The sequence below is a fragment of the Lissotriton helveticus genome, chromosome 2_2 (genome assembly GCF_964261635.1).
Source record: "Lissotriton helveticus chromosome 2_2, aLisHel1.1, whole genome shotgun sequence".
Taxonomy (NCBI): Eukaryota; Metazoa; Chordata; class Amphibia; order Caudata; family Salamandridae; genus Lissotriton; species Lissotriton helveticus.
The window spans coordinates 139,280,638-139,297,422 of record NC_136060.1 but is presented as its reverse complement, the minus strand read 5'-3'; the positions used below and the strand labels follow the sequence as shown (position 1 = coordinate 139,297,422).

The 16,785-nt window shown below is 42.5% G+C and overlaps 1 protein-coding gene across 1 annotated transcript in view; it reads right to left on the bottom strand.

Annotated features, from left to right (window-relative positions):
- Positions 1–16,785, bottom strand: part of TEC (tec protein tyrosine kinase) — a 589,535-nt gene that overhangs the window by 205,906 nt on the left and 366,844 nt on the right. Inside the window, exons 5-7 of the mRNA XM_078678221.1 lie at positions 10,145–10,226; positions 8,339–8,467; positions 808–845 (exon numbers count right to left, since the gene is read on the bottom strand). Of these exons, the coding sequence (XP_078534347.1) occupies positions 808–845; positions 8,339–8,467; positions 10,145–10,226 (249 nt within the window). The remainder of the gene's footprint in view (positions 1–807; positions 846–8,338; positions 8,468–10,144; positions 10,227–16,785) is intronic.

Sequence of the window (16,785 nt, the reverse complement as noted above, 5' to 3'; positions counted from 1 at the left end):
CTAGGTCCCTCACCCTACCCATCTCTTTCATGTTGCATGAGCTGTGTTTCTATTTTGCCAAAGGCAGTGGACAGCTGTCTGCGTATTTTCCAGTAGAATTATGTACAATTGTTGATCTTGTAAGAGTTCTATATCTATAAAATTCAATTAAAAATTAGTTTAAAAAAATCATCTTCCCAACACCATTTGATTTTTCTCACTCAAATATCAGTTTAAAGTATATTTTGGAAATTCAACCACTTTTCTCCACACATCAGCCTATGAGTTCTGATAATACATTAATATTCATCTCAAATACATGCTTCTCAATTTTGGTATACATAAAATAATTCAACCAAGCACAAGCTTCTAATTTAGGTGACTAGTCAGCACATAGGAAAGCTACTTTGAGATACCTGGAGAACTACCAGTAGCTCACAAGATACTCGTTGGGGAACCCTGATTTAGCAGGATGTTTGAATTTCTTAGCACTATTCAATTTTTTTTATACTTTATGCATTATTTATTTTTATTCTTCAGTTTATTATTTATTATTCCATGATTTCTCGTGGAAACACTGAAAACGACATGGGGAACTCTAGGGATCTGTGGGACCCTAGTTAGAGAACACTATCACATTATGAATGCAGATAAAGACACAGGGAAGTAAGCTAAGACGCATAATAGAGAAGACGATGAGGCTACAAATAAAAAAGTAACTAGTGATGCATACTGAGGATAAGGGAAAGGAAGTGAAACTCATTAAATGGAAAATGCATTAGAACAATACGGGTTTAAAACCTTATTCAGTAACAGCAATATGCTTACCTTTGTTTTAGGTGTTGGAGGAAGAGGTTTTCTTGTAACTATAACAGAAAGATGACATATTTGAGGTTGGTCCTAATTTACAAATATAAACATTCCCTTGCTTGCCAGCCTCAGTATAATTTCACAACTGGATTATACTCAATGTGTTTCAATAAAACATGAAAATATAACGTCTATGCACTCAATAAGCAATTGTAAGTATACATATGGTCGACAAAGAGCAGCACATATCTCAGATGTTGCCCCTATTCAGACTTGTGTGAAGTATCTAGGAAGTGATTCTTGTCAGGATACAGGAAAAATCTTTCGGGCCTGATTCTCAAAAGAAATGTACACACCTGCTCTATTTGAGTTACTCCCCAGCAGAGGTGCACATTTACAAAGTGTTGAAATACACAAAGTTTTTCCAAGAACCATCCAGGAACTCTTCAACAGTTGACTCCTCCCTGCAGCATTAAAACTCATGTTGAGAGTAGTTGAAGCTCGTTTCATGACGTTTAGGAACCCAGATATGGACAAAAAACTATCCAAAGGCACCAAATCCACCCCGTGTCAATGCATGGCAAACTGTGCACAGGGGTTTACGGCAGCTGTGTCTCCGCACTGAGTCTGGTCGACCAGTCAGCGGTCCCACTGCAGCTTCTGGCTGAGAGGGTAAGCACAGTCATAAGGAAGGTCCACAGCTTAAATCATGACTCTGGGGCACAGGCTGTGGCACGCTTGAAGATTTCCCATATATAAAGGCACTCTTTGCCTTTCTACCTTGATATACTACTGCATCCACTTATATTATTGGGCTGCGGCGGACAGTTAGTCATTCCTTGATGGTAATTATCACATTTTGTCAGTCCATGTTTCAGTGTCCTGGCTGGCCATAGGCATGGGGCAACACCGTCAATTAAGAGGGTTATAAGGATATGAAACAGCAGACTTCCCCAAGACCTCTGAAGATGTCAGCAAATTCCACATAAAAGTGATGAAAAAGGGCCAGATTCTAAAAAAGTCAGGCATTTATTTCAACATTTAATTTAACTTTACTGAAGTACATTTCAGTTGTTATTAGAATTCACAGTACTTCTAGGGAGCTGTTTCAGTCACAGCTAACCAGCAGTTCTGGAAGTGAATTTCCAAACGTCTGACATTTACCCCAACCATAGGCACAAGCCTGCTATTGTATAGTTGCAACTTTTTATCAGCTGTGACATAAGAGTGCTTTCTGCACAATGAAAACACTATGTCATATCTTCCCATACCTTGCCCACCAAAATAAACTGCAAGCTATCATCACACTCATAATCTCCAAGCTTGACTAGATCAACAGCCTATACCTTGGTGCACCCGTATTCATTACAAGCAAAATACAACTCATCCAAAATGCTGCTGCAAGACTTTTTCTCCACCTTCACCCAAGAGAAATCATGATCCCAGTCCTGCAATCGCTCCGCTGGCTGCCTATAGCTAGAAGGGCAATGCTCAAGGCATTCAGCATTGTCCACACAGCCTCCCAACAAAAAGGACTGCTATACTTACAAGTTAAATTTAAGCAATACAACCAAATAGAACACTACGCTTAAGGTTGGCACCACTTATCATCCTACCACCTTACCATAAAGAATCTGCAGGAGGAGAAGAACTGCTTTCTAAGCACAAGCAGCTAACCTCTTGAGCTCACTAGTAGCCAGCATTAGAAGTACCCAAGAGCATATACCCTTCCGGAGACAGTTGAAAACGTGGCTAGTTCGTAGATAAATGCACCACCTGAAGACAGGCAAGAGAACCCAGAAAACAGTCACATTTTCGTGCACAATCCTCAGGTTGCAACCCATGAACAACTCAACCAGAAAACTGCTTTCATTATGCAGGTAAGCACAACAAGGCTGACCTATGGGTCGCTCTGACATTATATAGTTATGCACTTTCATATATAACTATCTTGGCCCACAATAATACTAAATGTATAACATGCAGCAGTCAGCAACAAACTACAACTCATAACTATTAAATTCACATAATACATATCTGCTATAAGGGTTGTCCACCACCAGCACTGTACAACCAAAGAGCCGAACATTACCAAATGAAAAGGCATGAAATAACTGAAAAAAATCTGTCACACATAACTGGACCTTTTTTGAAGGACTTTAATATAGTCCATTCACTGCAGGTCCCAAATATGTATACAATCCAATAGCCTCTCCCATAACCACTCAGAAATGAGATGACAATAAAAATGGCCACCCCTACAGATCTCTCCCCATCCAACCATACCAATTCAGGACCACAACTATGCACACAATCTCAGACTGGACAACCAAGTAAGTGCAGTGATCAGCTAAGCATACTATACCATACGAAATACCATAAAGGGACTTGCAGAGCTGTTCAAAGGTAATATACTACTGGAAACCTTTAAAACTGCATGACTATCTTTTACACTTCCTCATCCAATACGTCGCTATGCGCTGCATCACTTACCACCATCACACATTGGTGACCATCACTCACCACATGGAGACACTTACCATATAGGATCATAAAAAACACAACAGCCTTACAACCACAGACCATACATGGTGTAGCATGCTAATCATGGAAGCAAACGCTTCAGCCCCCCACATGGGGGTAGTTAGCGCTACATAAATGCTGCAAAACAATAAAATACTCTGCAATCATCATCACTCTGGAACATCTACCAAATTGTTACATGTGAGCAAATGCATTTAAGAGTAAAAGGAACTATTTACACACCAAAGTTCAAAGTAGGTAAGAAAATACTTTTGAGTATCAGGCCCAATGTGTACAGAACAAAAGGAAGAGACAGCAGAAATTACAGAGCGATATGCAGCATTAGGTGTCACGGTTGGGCAAGGAAACCGATGTTGCATTAATGTACAATATATGCAATGAATTGGAAGTCTAAATTAATAATTATAAAAATAACGTCCATGTACCTAGCACATAACAAACACTTAAGTGTTTCTACATTCCTTAGTAACGTACAATACAGGGGATTCTGCAATCCCTGTATAAAAACCTGTTTCTAATTTCATTATAATCGATGACTTGTGAAGTCATCGATTATAAAGAAATGTTGTCAGAACTCAAGTGTAATACCTTATTACAGCTGAGATCTGACCACAACATCTGGTGCCACAGGCAGCAGCTGAGGGAAAAGGTAGGTAAAGTCACAGAACGTAATTAAAGCAGCTATTTAAAGAAAAACAAAACACTGCTTTTCTTTCTTCTGCTCTGTTTTTGTATCTTCCATTGATAAGAAGAATGGAGATATGTATTGCAACATGTTTATTTTGTGCACTCCTCAGGTAATTATAGAAAAGTTAGAATCTTTCTGCAAATTTTCACTGTGCCTTTAAAAAAAAACACTAGCTTGCATAAAACTGCTTCTAATATCTTTTTGCAACAAATATCTAACAGCTCTCTTGATGCGTTTAATTTTGTCCTTGATATTCAATTTGTTTATCTTGATGTTTGCTAACATGCTCTCTCTTTCATATGAAAGAGCTGTGCACTAACACCAAGGATTTAAGTGGTTTGTGAGCAAAGTGATGGTGCGACCATGTGTTATAAGGAATAAAGTACCTCCTGCCGTACATGATAGGGATATTGCAGGTCACCTTGGATTTTCATAACCTTATAAAGGAACTCAGACTTCGGCGTTGCTCCCTTATCTGGTCATGGAACTCCTCAGTAACTTGATATATCCTTATAATGTTCTGCAGGGGATACTGTATCCCATAAATCTTAATTACTCTCCATTTCAATGGTGCTCTGCATATCACAAGAGGCCTTTGTAGTAGGAGCATCAACCACTGAGAGTTCTTACCAGAACAAAAGGTGTGACCTACAAGTTACATTTGATCTCTTCAACAAAGGCATGACCCTAGTGCACTCCCTTTATTAGGCGTCAAGCCAGAAGACTAATTATTCACTTGCCTATTTTACCAGTATTCAAAGCTGAACACAAATGAAATCAACCCGACCTCTATAGACGGCTCCTTCACCCACTGAGCTATCTAACAAGCTGATACACTTGATTTGCTCACATAGTTGTAATGAGAGCCCAGTGGATTAATGTCCCTATGGTGTGAATATGAGGGCAGCTTGACGCCCACATATTGATGTCTTCAGGACAATTGAGATTTTCAACCTTCTAGGGCTGAAGAAATGAGTATAAACAAATTTGTTAATAACTGTTATTTACAGTGCTTTTAAACTGCAAGGCAGCTAGAATATGGTATCACCATGTAAAACATGTGCCTACATAAGTCTGCACCTATTGTGTGAGAGAATCAGTGCTGGAAAGAACACTTTTCTATAGTACCAGTGACTGAAGGCTGGTAGTTATGCATTTATATAAAAAGTACCAGGCCTCCACATCTGCCCGAGGTTAGCCTTAGCCCTGGCCCTCAGAAAAGGAATAAGCTGGTGTTGCCACAATGTTGCAAGGATGAGCAAGGGGACCTTGGTCTGCTGAGTCACTCTTCCTCTTAATAATTGTCCCCATATCCATCTGGAACCAATAGGAAAAGAACCATTTGATGGGTGACGGAGTCGAGAGCTATTGCACTTGTACCCTGCTTGACAAAACGAGTGTAAACTGATGCTCAGAACATGTCTGGAGGGTACGACCATCATTGCTGCTTGTGTAAAGCTGCTCTCCTTTGAAAGCTCCAGTCAACATTTCCGTTGTTGAAATGCATTGGTCTGAAGCGATAATTAGGATGATCACGGTTGGAAATCAGTCTACTTCAGCTCAAAGATGATTGTGAATTGCAGGATCTGACCAGCCGTTTACACCAGTTTTATAATTTGAAATAATTTAACCATTTTATTGCATTTAACCTTCAGATTAACCCTATGTTCTATGCATATTTAAGTTCATGTATGGTCAGCACATTCATGCCAGAGCAGAAACCCCTCATTAAAACTTTGAAAGGTCTTTGTAGCAGGTACTGACACGAGGGAAGAGGGGTTGTGGGGCTCTTCACATGGATGTGTTTGTCGTCTCCGTGCATTAATGGTGGAGTATCTGGCCCAGGGATTAGTGGCGGTCCAGTCTTCTGCAATACATTTACTTGAACGGAGTAAACCAGGGTCTGTATTAGAGGCCTAATGTAGGTTCAAATGTACCATTTTGTCTCAAAATTTCTTAAACGTACGTGGAGGTAGCCTTCATCTTCCTCTCTCTTATAACATTCTTTAAATCCTACTTTGGCTTTATCCAATGTTTCTGATTCAGTGCTCCTTCGAATACACCTTCAGACACAAAGTTGCTCGACCACCTCTTGAAGAACAGGCCAAGAAGTATGCAATCCCAACACAAATAAACTGAGCTGTTGAGTGTCTGGAAATATTGTAATTGTATTTATATAGCGCTTACTAACCCTGACTGATGTATGTGAATTCATCGAAAAACAAAAAACTAAGAACCCACATTGGAGGAAACCAAATCATGGAAAAGTAATCTTAAGGAAAGGCAATTTTAAGAAAATACACATAAATCGAAAATTAAAGGAAAGATCATTTTAGGGAAACAGCCAAAATCACAGACTTGAGTGAAGATTAGGGGTAGGGACAGTTTTTGGGTTCAGGGATAGTTGATGGTTTGGGGGAAGAGGAGTATTTAGGGCTCAGGGATGGGTGGGGTTTAGGGGTGGTGAGGGGTTTTTAGGGATCAGGCGTGAGTCAAATGTAGGGTGGCGAGGGTTTTTTAGGGTTCACAGATCAGTGAGTTTAAGGGTGGTGATGGATTTCTAGGATTCTAGGATGAGTGTTGTGTAGGGATGTTGAGGCTTTTTAGGCTTTAAGGATAGATGACGTTTAGGCTGGTGAGTGTTTTTAAGGTTGAGTCATGGGTATGGTTTCGGGGTGGTGAAGTGTTTTTAGTGCTCAGGAATGGGTTGAGTTTAGAGTGGAGTTGGGTGTTAAGGGTTCAGGGGTAGGTGGAGTTTATATGTAAAAAGGTTTTTTAGGGTTCAGGGATGGCGGAATTTAGGGGTTGTGAAGTGTTTTAGAAGTCATGAATGGGTGGTTTTCAGGAGTGGTGAGGGCTTTTTAGGATTCAGGGATGAGTGGAGTTTAGGCGTGGTGCAGGATTTTAAGGAATCAGGGATGGGAGGTGTTTAAGCGTAGAAAGGAGTTTTTATGGTTGAGGAATGGTTGGAGTCTAGGGGCAGTGAAAGTTGTTATGTTAAGCAATGGGTAAAGTTTAGGAGCAGAAAGGACTTTAAGGATTCAGGGATGGGTGGAGTTCAGGGGTCAGAGATGAGCGGAGTTTAGGTATGGTGAGAGGTTTTTAGGGTGCAGGCATAGCTGGAGTTTAAGGTTAAAAAAGGGTTTTAGGGTTCAGGAATCGTTGGAGTGTTAGGGGTCAGGGATGGATGTAATGGATGCATGGGGGCATTTTTTAAGGGGATGGATGGTGGTGATAGTTCATAGAATTAAAAGCATCCAGTTTAATTATTTGACAAAGTAAACAATATAAATACACATTTAACGTTTCCTGACAAAGGATTGAAATAAATACCTTCAGCAAAATGGTTTCTTTGAAAGAAAGGCCTGCAACAATTTCAATTACACCTTAAGAAATAAGTATGCAGAAACCAGCTTTTAAAAAAAGGCATTCTACGAATTGGTTTCTAAGAAATGGCAAATGCCATTTATCCTGATGTTTTCTATCAAACCATTTAGGTGAAATGGTTTCTCAGTATTGGCGTTCCAATAAATAATTTTTCTATGAAAGCACAGACAACCATGAGTCTGACGTGGTGTTAAAGCAAATTTACGGTACTCGAGAACCCAAGATTAGTGGTTAGTCCAGTGGTTAAATGTTGGTTATTGCAATTAGCCATGTGCTCTCAAGAAAAAAATCATTGCATATATTTACTCCAATTACTTTGTGATAGATTATATTAATACCAGTTAGGGGTGATCACTAGTTGGAGCTTAGTGATTTCAGGTGAATGATTGGTGAATCAGATATGCTGGTGGAGATTAGGTAATGTTAGGTTGCAGGAATGAGGTTTTTAAGCAGAAAATGTTGTGATAATGCCCTGTGGCCTCTGTGAAGGGCCACCTCTGGTACCCGCTATCTAAGTGAAGTATTTGAGGGTCCGTCTTGGATGGGGGGAAATCTTACAACATGAAGCTTTATGTGGTCTCCAATTCTTGCTTCCATCTGCTTTACCTTCTTCTCAGAAACCATCACAGCACCAAAGCTTCCTGGTTATTGTTCTCCAAACTAAAGTTAATATCTTGAAACACAGTCTGCATGAATACTTTAATCCACTGTTACCGACAAAACCTATAAGAGAACATGCAAACCCAGCCAGCTGCTATCACAGTCCTGGCAACGCCTGTGCCTTCTAGGTACACCCAGCAACAAGGTTGAAGATGTTCAAACCTCAGGTATCAACGTTTGGTCCAGAGGAGGCATTACTGGTTAACACAGTCTGAGCTGTACTTTCTGGTTATGCACATTGAGGTAATGCATGCTCACTGGAATACTTACTGTCTCCAAACAGATTGTACTCTTCACAGCCTGGTGCTAGTTTGTCAGTTTGTCTGCAACATTGATAAATGCCTTCTGTCCAAAACTGAGGGTGGTACTTGGCAAATATGTTATTGTTATTCTTTATCACTGTAATTGACAAAAACAAAAGTCTAAGCAATAAAATATTTAAAGACATACAGTCATTTATGAGAGACACATAAAGCTAAGGTTACACTGCAATGCACTAAGTTTTTGTAAACAAGAATCGGTTGCATAAAAGATGTACCCGGCTTCTTTAGCAAACAAATAAATAAAGTTGTACGTTTCCTCTTATCTTTGAGGTAAGTTTGCGATTATTTTTTTTAATTCACATATGTGTCCTGGAGTACATATTTGAACCTATGACAGTCGCAGTTTCTAGGAGTACACCAGGGGCGTAGCTTCAGAAGGGTGTTAGAGTTGTGACCACCCCCCTCTAACCCACCAAATAAATGCATTTTTGGCTTGAGAGTTGAGCCTGGGGGCCCTGAGTCAGGTACTCTTTGACTTTGTCGGATTTTCTCACGGTTTTTAAGGATAGAAGCCCGCCTAATGCAACTACGTAATGAACACGTGCCTCATGGAACAGTGTATCCCAAATCTTGATCATCCCTCCAACCTCCAGGAGAGAGGAGTTGGCCTAACGGCTAGGGCGGTCGTTCGAGTCTCGGCAACGATGCTGAACATCCTGTGATTCTGGGCAAACCACTTAATCTCACAGTGCCTAACAAAAAAATTAATGTGTCCTCATGTAACGCAACTGGTGCTATGTAAAGCAAACTTATACCATATTCGGGTCAAGTTCGCGCAATATAAAACTCTGTGATATAAATAAAAATAAACCTTCGGCATAATGTTTTTTAGTTGGGAAATTTGCGGTTCACACACCCTGAATCTCACAGACTTAGCTACGGCCCTGAGTACATCTCTAAAACATTTATGAATTCCCACGAAGGCGCAAGTATGAAGGCACCTCAGCTTGCGAAGTTATACGTTTATGGATGTTCCCAAATTTATATGGTATTCTCACCCACTACATTTATTTATGAGAAAAAGTATGCAAAAGTAAATCTTTTAACAACCATAAAACACGTTGGGTGTCTACACTGGATTTACACTACTAAAAAGGTGACTATTTGTGCATCTGAGCTGAACTTAAATATTTAAATATATCTGTGAATAAAGCCTTTAAATTTTACGTCTCTCGAAGAAGGACTTACACTATAAGCAGGGCCATTGGAATTATGTGATTTTGCGGCCTTGGCGTTTTCCAAATATTTATGGATTTGCTGCAATTACTACATAATCCATCTTCTGCTGTATAATCTGCAGATTTTAACAAAAAAAGCGTTTGTTTCTAGCCTAAATGGATCAAATGCTACTGGAAACATGGCCGCGTGTTTTGCAGGGCACTGGGAGGCCCTTTGCAAAGGTTGTCTGGTTACTTTTCTGTTGCATATTGGTATATTTTTGTTTTAAACCGGTATTAATGAGATAAAACCCTTGTCCAAACAGTGTTAACGTGTAAAAATTACAAAATAATAAAGTGATGCTATCATAAAATGTGCTGCATCATTCCAAATAATTTGCCTTTTCTTGCCACATAATTTAGTCAACCCTGCCACATAATTTGGCCCTCCCTTGCCATATAATTCCAGTGTCTCAGACTATAATACAAAAACATACGAAACCAAGAAAAAGACTAAAGTGGGGGTCAGCAAGTGGCAGATGCATCTCTGACACAGTTTAATCAAGCCCTTCCGAAGTTTTCAACAGCTCATTTACCTTCTTTTATGTTCTTTACCCACTGGTACCTGCTATCCGCATTCGGGGCAAAAATATACAGGGTATTGGAGTCGTAAACAACCTGAAAATAAAAAACAAATCGCACAATCAAATAAACGGCCAGTAAAGGGGGAGATCATTATGTGTTAATCACTGAACAAGAGAAAACACATTTGTGCTAAGATTTTCAGTAGTGGCCACTATTATTTGCATCAGTGTAATGTTTATAACAACCAGTGTATTCACTCTCTACGTCATCTACTTCGTCCTCTGCCCCACCTCCCACTGGGCCCAGATGCCCTTCTTAGAATGAATAACTATTTCCTGTCCACGGACTCACTGTACAAGCTTTGTATTGTTTCTGCCTATTGGAGAAAGTTAGAAGAATGCCATCCGTGGGTGCCCGGGGGCACCAGAATATATTCAGCGAGGAGCGTGACTGGTGCTCTTTGTTCTGTGTGATTGTTTGAGTGATGAATATACCACATCAGTAGATCATGAGCTGACCTCCTTCTCCCATCAACAATCTGGGCACCACAGATTGACTGAGCAGCCTCTTACGTCAGGATGTCATGTGTAGCAGGGTTTTCAAATCGTCCAAGGTGAGGCCTTTCCTCATTACATCATTTATTGTGTAATTCGTACATGACACATGATCACCTGTAATCAGGTAAGCAGGATACATTGCCTCATTAAATACCCTTAGTAATTACCTCTTAGGTGTAAGCCTATACGGACTAACAATGCTTGTTGTGGTATATTGTCTTAACAACATGATGCTACTAAAATAAACTTTTCATACAGAGGTCCTTAATCATATTGAGTAAAACCATTGTAATTTTCAGCATTAATGTGAGAAACACTAACGGGTTTTGTGCCTAGGTCTTCAAAGAACTACTCATGATGAACAAGTTACTTACCTTCGGTAATGATGCATCTGGTAGAGACACCACCATGATAGTTGCAGATTCCTTACCTTAGAATCTTCCCCAGGCGTCAGTCTGGATCCAAAGATTTTTTCTTCAGTTGTACCCCTGCGCATCATTAGGTGGCGTCGGCCGGCTCCACATCCGTCGTCGGCATCTTGGGTGCCGGGATGACGTCACAGGACCTAAATAGGCTCCGCCCATGTGCGCTGACGTCAGTTCTTTCTTTTTCTGCGCCAGCCTAGTGCAGATCTGAAGAGAGCTAACCCTGCCCATTTTTGGGCTAATTTTTTGTCCATGTCTTTTTCGAGTAGCAGACTCCTGGTGCGTCGAAGATGTCCCAGTGAAGGACCAGCTTCAATCTCTGTGGTTCATGCCACGGGATGATGTCTGTGATGGATCTGCACCTTGTGTGCCTTTGGTGTCGGGACCGCGACCACAACCCGAAGTCATGCTCCGAGTGCAGGGCCACGAACCTTGAGGCTTTGCAGGAGCGGTCCCAAAATCTGCTGGAGGCCCGACGCTCGGCTCCGCGTCGCTCCCGTTCTCATTCCAGGGGAAGGTCTCGAGAACGGTCACGGAGCCCACACTCCTTGCACTCCAAGTCGTCAGGGTAAGTCAGGGAAGCACAAAAAGAAGTTGAAGAAGCACAGGCGTTCTTTGACTTCTCCTTGTCTTGCGTCCGACACAACGCTGGTTCCATTCCTCCCTGCTCAGCATTAGTTCACTAAGCAACCAAGCAGAGCATTCGGGTTACCAAGGGCTCTCACCCCACAATGGGTTACCATGCACCTACACCAAGCAACAGGGAGCCTTGCCAGGCTACCACCATATCCAGGCACAAAACGATATAACCTGTCTCTCCTATGAGAAAGGACGACCATCGACAGGCCTGGGAGATATCTCCATCCCAATGACATTTCCTGCTGATAAGCCAGGGGCTAAGCCCAATGCAGCAATGGCATTTAGTAATATTACCCCGTCACTAACTATTGACATCAGCCCGATTCATCAAGTGTGCTTCAAAGTCAAAAGTATCTTTATTTGGCCAAATGTATGTGATAATAAAAGCACAAAACATAAAATACATCCACAGCAATCACGGTAATAATAAGATAAAAACATAGATGAATAGGATCATTTTAAAACACCATAATAAATGTCCTTGTAAGCTACTTTCCGGCTACGTTTTGAATAAATTCAGCCCAAAATGGAAATTGTAAGAAACTGGGTTAGTGGTTGAGAGGGGTGAGAGTTGCACTGAAGCAAGAGCCACATTCCTTGTCAGGATGAACTACAAGTCACTAAATTAACATGTGCTTCACCCTCTGTTAGCTTGCCACAAAGCAGTCAGTGTTTCTGCAGCACACAAATAGTAATGCAGTGAAAACACAACACAAAAAATCCCAAACCAATTTAGAATATTTAAGTTATAATACATAAAATTATACCAGAATGAAAACAATCCAATCCGTAGCTCCATAGATATAGATTCCTTAAGTTTTAAGTAAAACTAGCACCAAGAAGTAGAAAGCACCAATCAAGGTTGTATGATCGCACTACACCGGGTGAAACTCACAAGTTCAGGGCAACTGCAATAGACCATGAGTTGGTTACAGGTTAGTCCCGCTGAAGAGTCACCTTCTCAAGTCCAGTGTGAAGAGTTCCATTCACACTGGAGGGAACCGCAAGGAAGAGGCTTTAGGCATGAGGAGCAGGTAGCGAGTTGTGGACAGTTGTAGCTGCAGGACGAAGATTCGGTCGTCAATGGAGTTTCGCATTGGTGGTCATCGACGCTATCACTGTTCAGCACAAAGCGCAGGTCTCGTGTTGCCGAGATTGCTGACTGTACGATTTGATGGTCTCACCGGAGCTTTGCAGTTGCAGTCATCGCGGGCACTTGCCTTCGGCATGAAGAGGTCACTTTGCAGTCACAAGGAGCCTAAAACGTCTGTATCTTCACCTTTTCTTCAGGAAGAATTAGCACTGATGCCAACCATGGGTCCAGGACTTGAACAGACCCCACCACCACCCAGGAGGCAGACACACCGCACCGCCACTGTGCAGTCCTAGGCAAGGGGCCAGTTGAGGCAGCAGCGCACTGTGGCTACACGACCAGACAGGAAGCAACAGGCCCAAAATCTAGGGCTAGGAATTGAAGCCCGGATGCTAGCTGTGCACCGCAAGCAGGCACAGCACATGGCAGCCATGCATCTGCAGCTGTACAAAACTGCACGCAATATAAACCAGAAAGTGTGCAGGAGCTAACCGCTGCAGTGAAAGAAAACAACCAACTGATGGTGGCGCAGCAGGACATCACCCGCCGACGCCACCGCCAGCTGCTGACCCGGCTATCTGCCTATACCCGAACCACCTGATTGGGAACGCAACATCACAACTGTCGCGCAGGTTACTGGCCATGCAGCTACAAATTGTACAGTGCTGCCAAGATGTAGCAAGGGCCCTGGAGCAGGTTACCACCGCTGTTGAGAATCAACAGGTGTGCGGCCATGGCCATACAAGGGGGGGGGGCTGATGATGCCAGTGAGGGCACATCGAGCCTGAGCAGCCAGTCTGTGCAGGTGCTACCAGAAAGGCGCAGCAGTTCCAGGCCCAGTGCTGCATCACGGCCGGACACTCCCAACGTGGAGTTGGAGAGGCGACAGGATGCATCCGGCACGAGGCGCCAGTGACTGACTGAACATTACCGGCACCTTTTCGGGATCAGAACTCACATCAACAGAGGCCAGAAGCAGGCTCGGGCCGGTCCAGTTGGTGCTGATCAGTTGTTTGGCAAGCCTCTGGAAGCTTGTTGTGTCCCTGTAGCTCACACAAGAGGTCAGACAAGTGACACCTGGAGTTACTCTGGGTAGCCTTTGATCAAGGGGGTACACGTAATGGCTAGGTGAAGTTATGAGACAAATCTAGAGACCTGCTTTATGAAAAACCTTCCATTAACGGCATTGTTGTGAGAAACAAGCTTTAAATGTTAGGCATTTAGATGAACGTAGGTCCGTGGAGGCTGATCATAGCTCCAGTTAAGCAGTGAATATACAGTACTAAATCTGATGCAGACATATGGGTGTCAGTCGTTGCGCTAATATGATTTTTTTTAATCTTTCCTCCAAATACATTGGTTTTAAAATCTAACCAATATGGTGATCTTTTTCTATCAATAAACGTGTTTGCAGCAGCCGCTTTGAACTCGCATGTTTTTGTAACAAGGGCTTGGACTTTGAATCTTAATCTTTGTGTTTATCCAGAGAGGACCAAAAGCAGCTTCTAAAAACTGAGCAGTGCTGAGATGAAAATGGCGAATCATGTCACGGCAACATGGGTACTTGTCACAATATTTCTTAACGAAGCTGAACAAACACGTAAATCGGAATGTTACCTATATGTGCATGGTTAAATGCATTTTGAAGACATTTAAAAAATAATTCATAGGCTTCTACTTTGTAGCAAAGAGCAGAAAGGGCTCAGTAACAGCTTAAACATGACATAGAGAGAACATTCTTGCTGTTTTCAGATCCACTGAATCTTCTAAAGAAAAGTGTGAGAGAAACAAAACGTGGATAAGGAAGTAAGAATAAGGTCAACAAAATAAAAGGGGGGCATGAGAAGGGAGAGAGATGTGGTTTTAAAGTGGAGAGAGGAAAACAGCGGCGGGGAGAGAGAAAGAGTGCGCGTGAGAAAGAAACTGAGATAGAGAGGGTGATTAGTGAAAAAGACAGGGAGATTGTGAGGCCAAGAAAGAGAGGAAGAGGGCAAGCAAGGTTTATCCACTTCACCGCTGCGGACATTCCGCCGCTGTGTGGGAAAAAATTACACATGCGCAGTTCGGACGGACGGAGGTCGTCCTCCGCACACGCCCACCATGACGACCGACGGATGGAAAAGGTTATAGACAGAGATGAGAATGGAGAGAGGTGAGAGAAAGAGGCAGATAGCGATAGATGGGGACATAAGAAAGAGAAATGTAGACAGAGGGAGAAAGAAAGGTGGAGGGATATATTGAGAGAGTGGAGCTCAGAGCAATTAAGCGGTACTGAGAGATGTGAGAAGGCAATAGAGCGAAAGAGAGAGAGAGAGAGAAAGAGAGATAGATAGAGAGAGATAGAGAGAGAGGGAGAGAGAGAGAGAGAGAGAGAGAGGGAGAAGAGAGAGAGAGAGAGAGAGAGAGAGAGGGAGAGAGGGAGAGAGGGAGAGAGAGAGAGAGAGAGAGAGAGAGAGAGAGAGAGAGAGAGAGAGAGAGAGAGAGAGAGAGAGAGAGGGAGAGAGGGAGAGAGGGAGAGAGAGAGGGGGAGAGAGGGGGAGGGAGAGGGAGAGAGAGAGAGAGAGAGAGAGAGAGAGAGAGAGAGAGAGAGAGAGAGAGAGAGAGAGAGAGAGAGAGAGAGAGAGAGAGACCAAGACAGCGGGTGAAAGATACAAACCAGCGAGTGTGCAGCCAAACAATAGAAGCAGTGCTCCTGCGAATGGGATACTTGAGAAATATTACAGCTCCAGCGTGTGTGCTGCCAAACAACAAAATTAGCACTCTGGCGTGTGAGATACCAAAGAATAATGTTAGCACTCGAGCTCGTGTGCAGCCCAACAACAGAATCCGCGCACCTGCGCATGGAATAACGCAATAGCAACGTGAGGGCTCCAGCGCTTGTCAATTTAGGCAGTAAATAACAGGTGTGTCTCTGGCCAATCAAGGATAAGAAACAAAGTAGAATACCAACATGGTATTACTTACGGCGCTCCATGGTAACCAGCCAATTAGGGACCGGGCAAGAAAGCAAGGTGTGCGGCTTCACAATGCCACAAGCTTGATACTCTTGGGTCAGAAACAAGGCTTCAGAACAGGCTCATTAGTCCCAAATTGAGAATATTTTTGAAGTTAAGATACCCTTCTCCATAATAAACGTATTCCGGGGCACTCGATCACCACATTGGCCTCAGTCAACATTGCGTTTTAAATTGTTAGACCTATTGTTAGCTGTTGATTTTCACTTAATAACCTCAAATTGGAAACATGCAGATACAGTTACTTTTAGATCCTGGTGGAACGCTGTGTGTTTCCACCATAGACTAGATACTAATTACATCTCCCCTATCTCACTAGGTATTACAAGAGACCTCTTACGGCTTCCACAAATCACATACTTAGCTCTATCTGCCTCTCCTAGTGTTAAAGGTATCACTGTATCAGATGATGTTAGGAAACTGCCATAAATGTTACTCTTTGCCTTCTCTTTCTGAAGCGATCAGAAGTTATTTGTTCTTCTATATTTTTTACCGAATAATTTTACATTTACTTATTGTTATGCTTACAGTATTAAACCAGTTGTTAGACCTGGCACCATTAGCGTGGGTCTCCCTTCCATTTTTGCTGTTGCCTCATGTGTTTTTGCTGGTATTAGATGCTTTGGGCACTGTGTCACTGCTATTCTGTGCCACAGTGCAAGTGCTCCCTACTGTAAATTGATGTACTAATCAGTGGTTTCATGTTTGGCTATTTGGTTTACTTGTCAGACCCTAGTCTAGTGCACTGAGTGTGCCAGGGCGTGTAATCCAAATGCTGCTGGTGGGCCTGCAGCACTGGTTGTGCCACCCACAGAAGCAGCCTTGTAAAATGTGTCCAAGGTCTGCCATTGCAGAGCCTGCGTGCAGTCTGGTACTGTCATGCTGACTGGGTAAGTGCACCCACTTCCTAGTCCCTAAACCTTC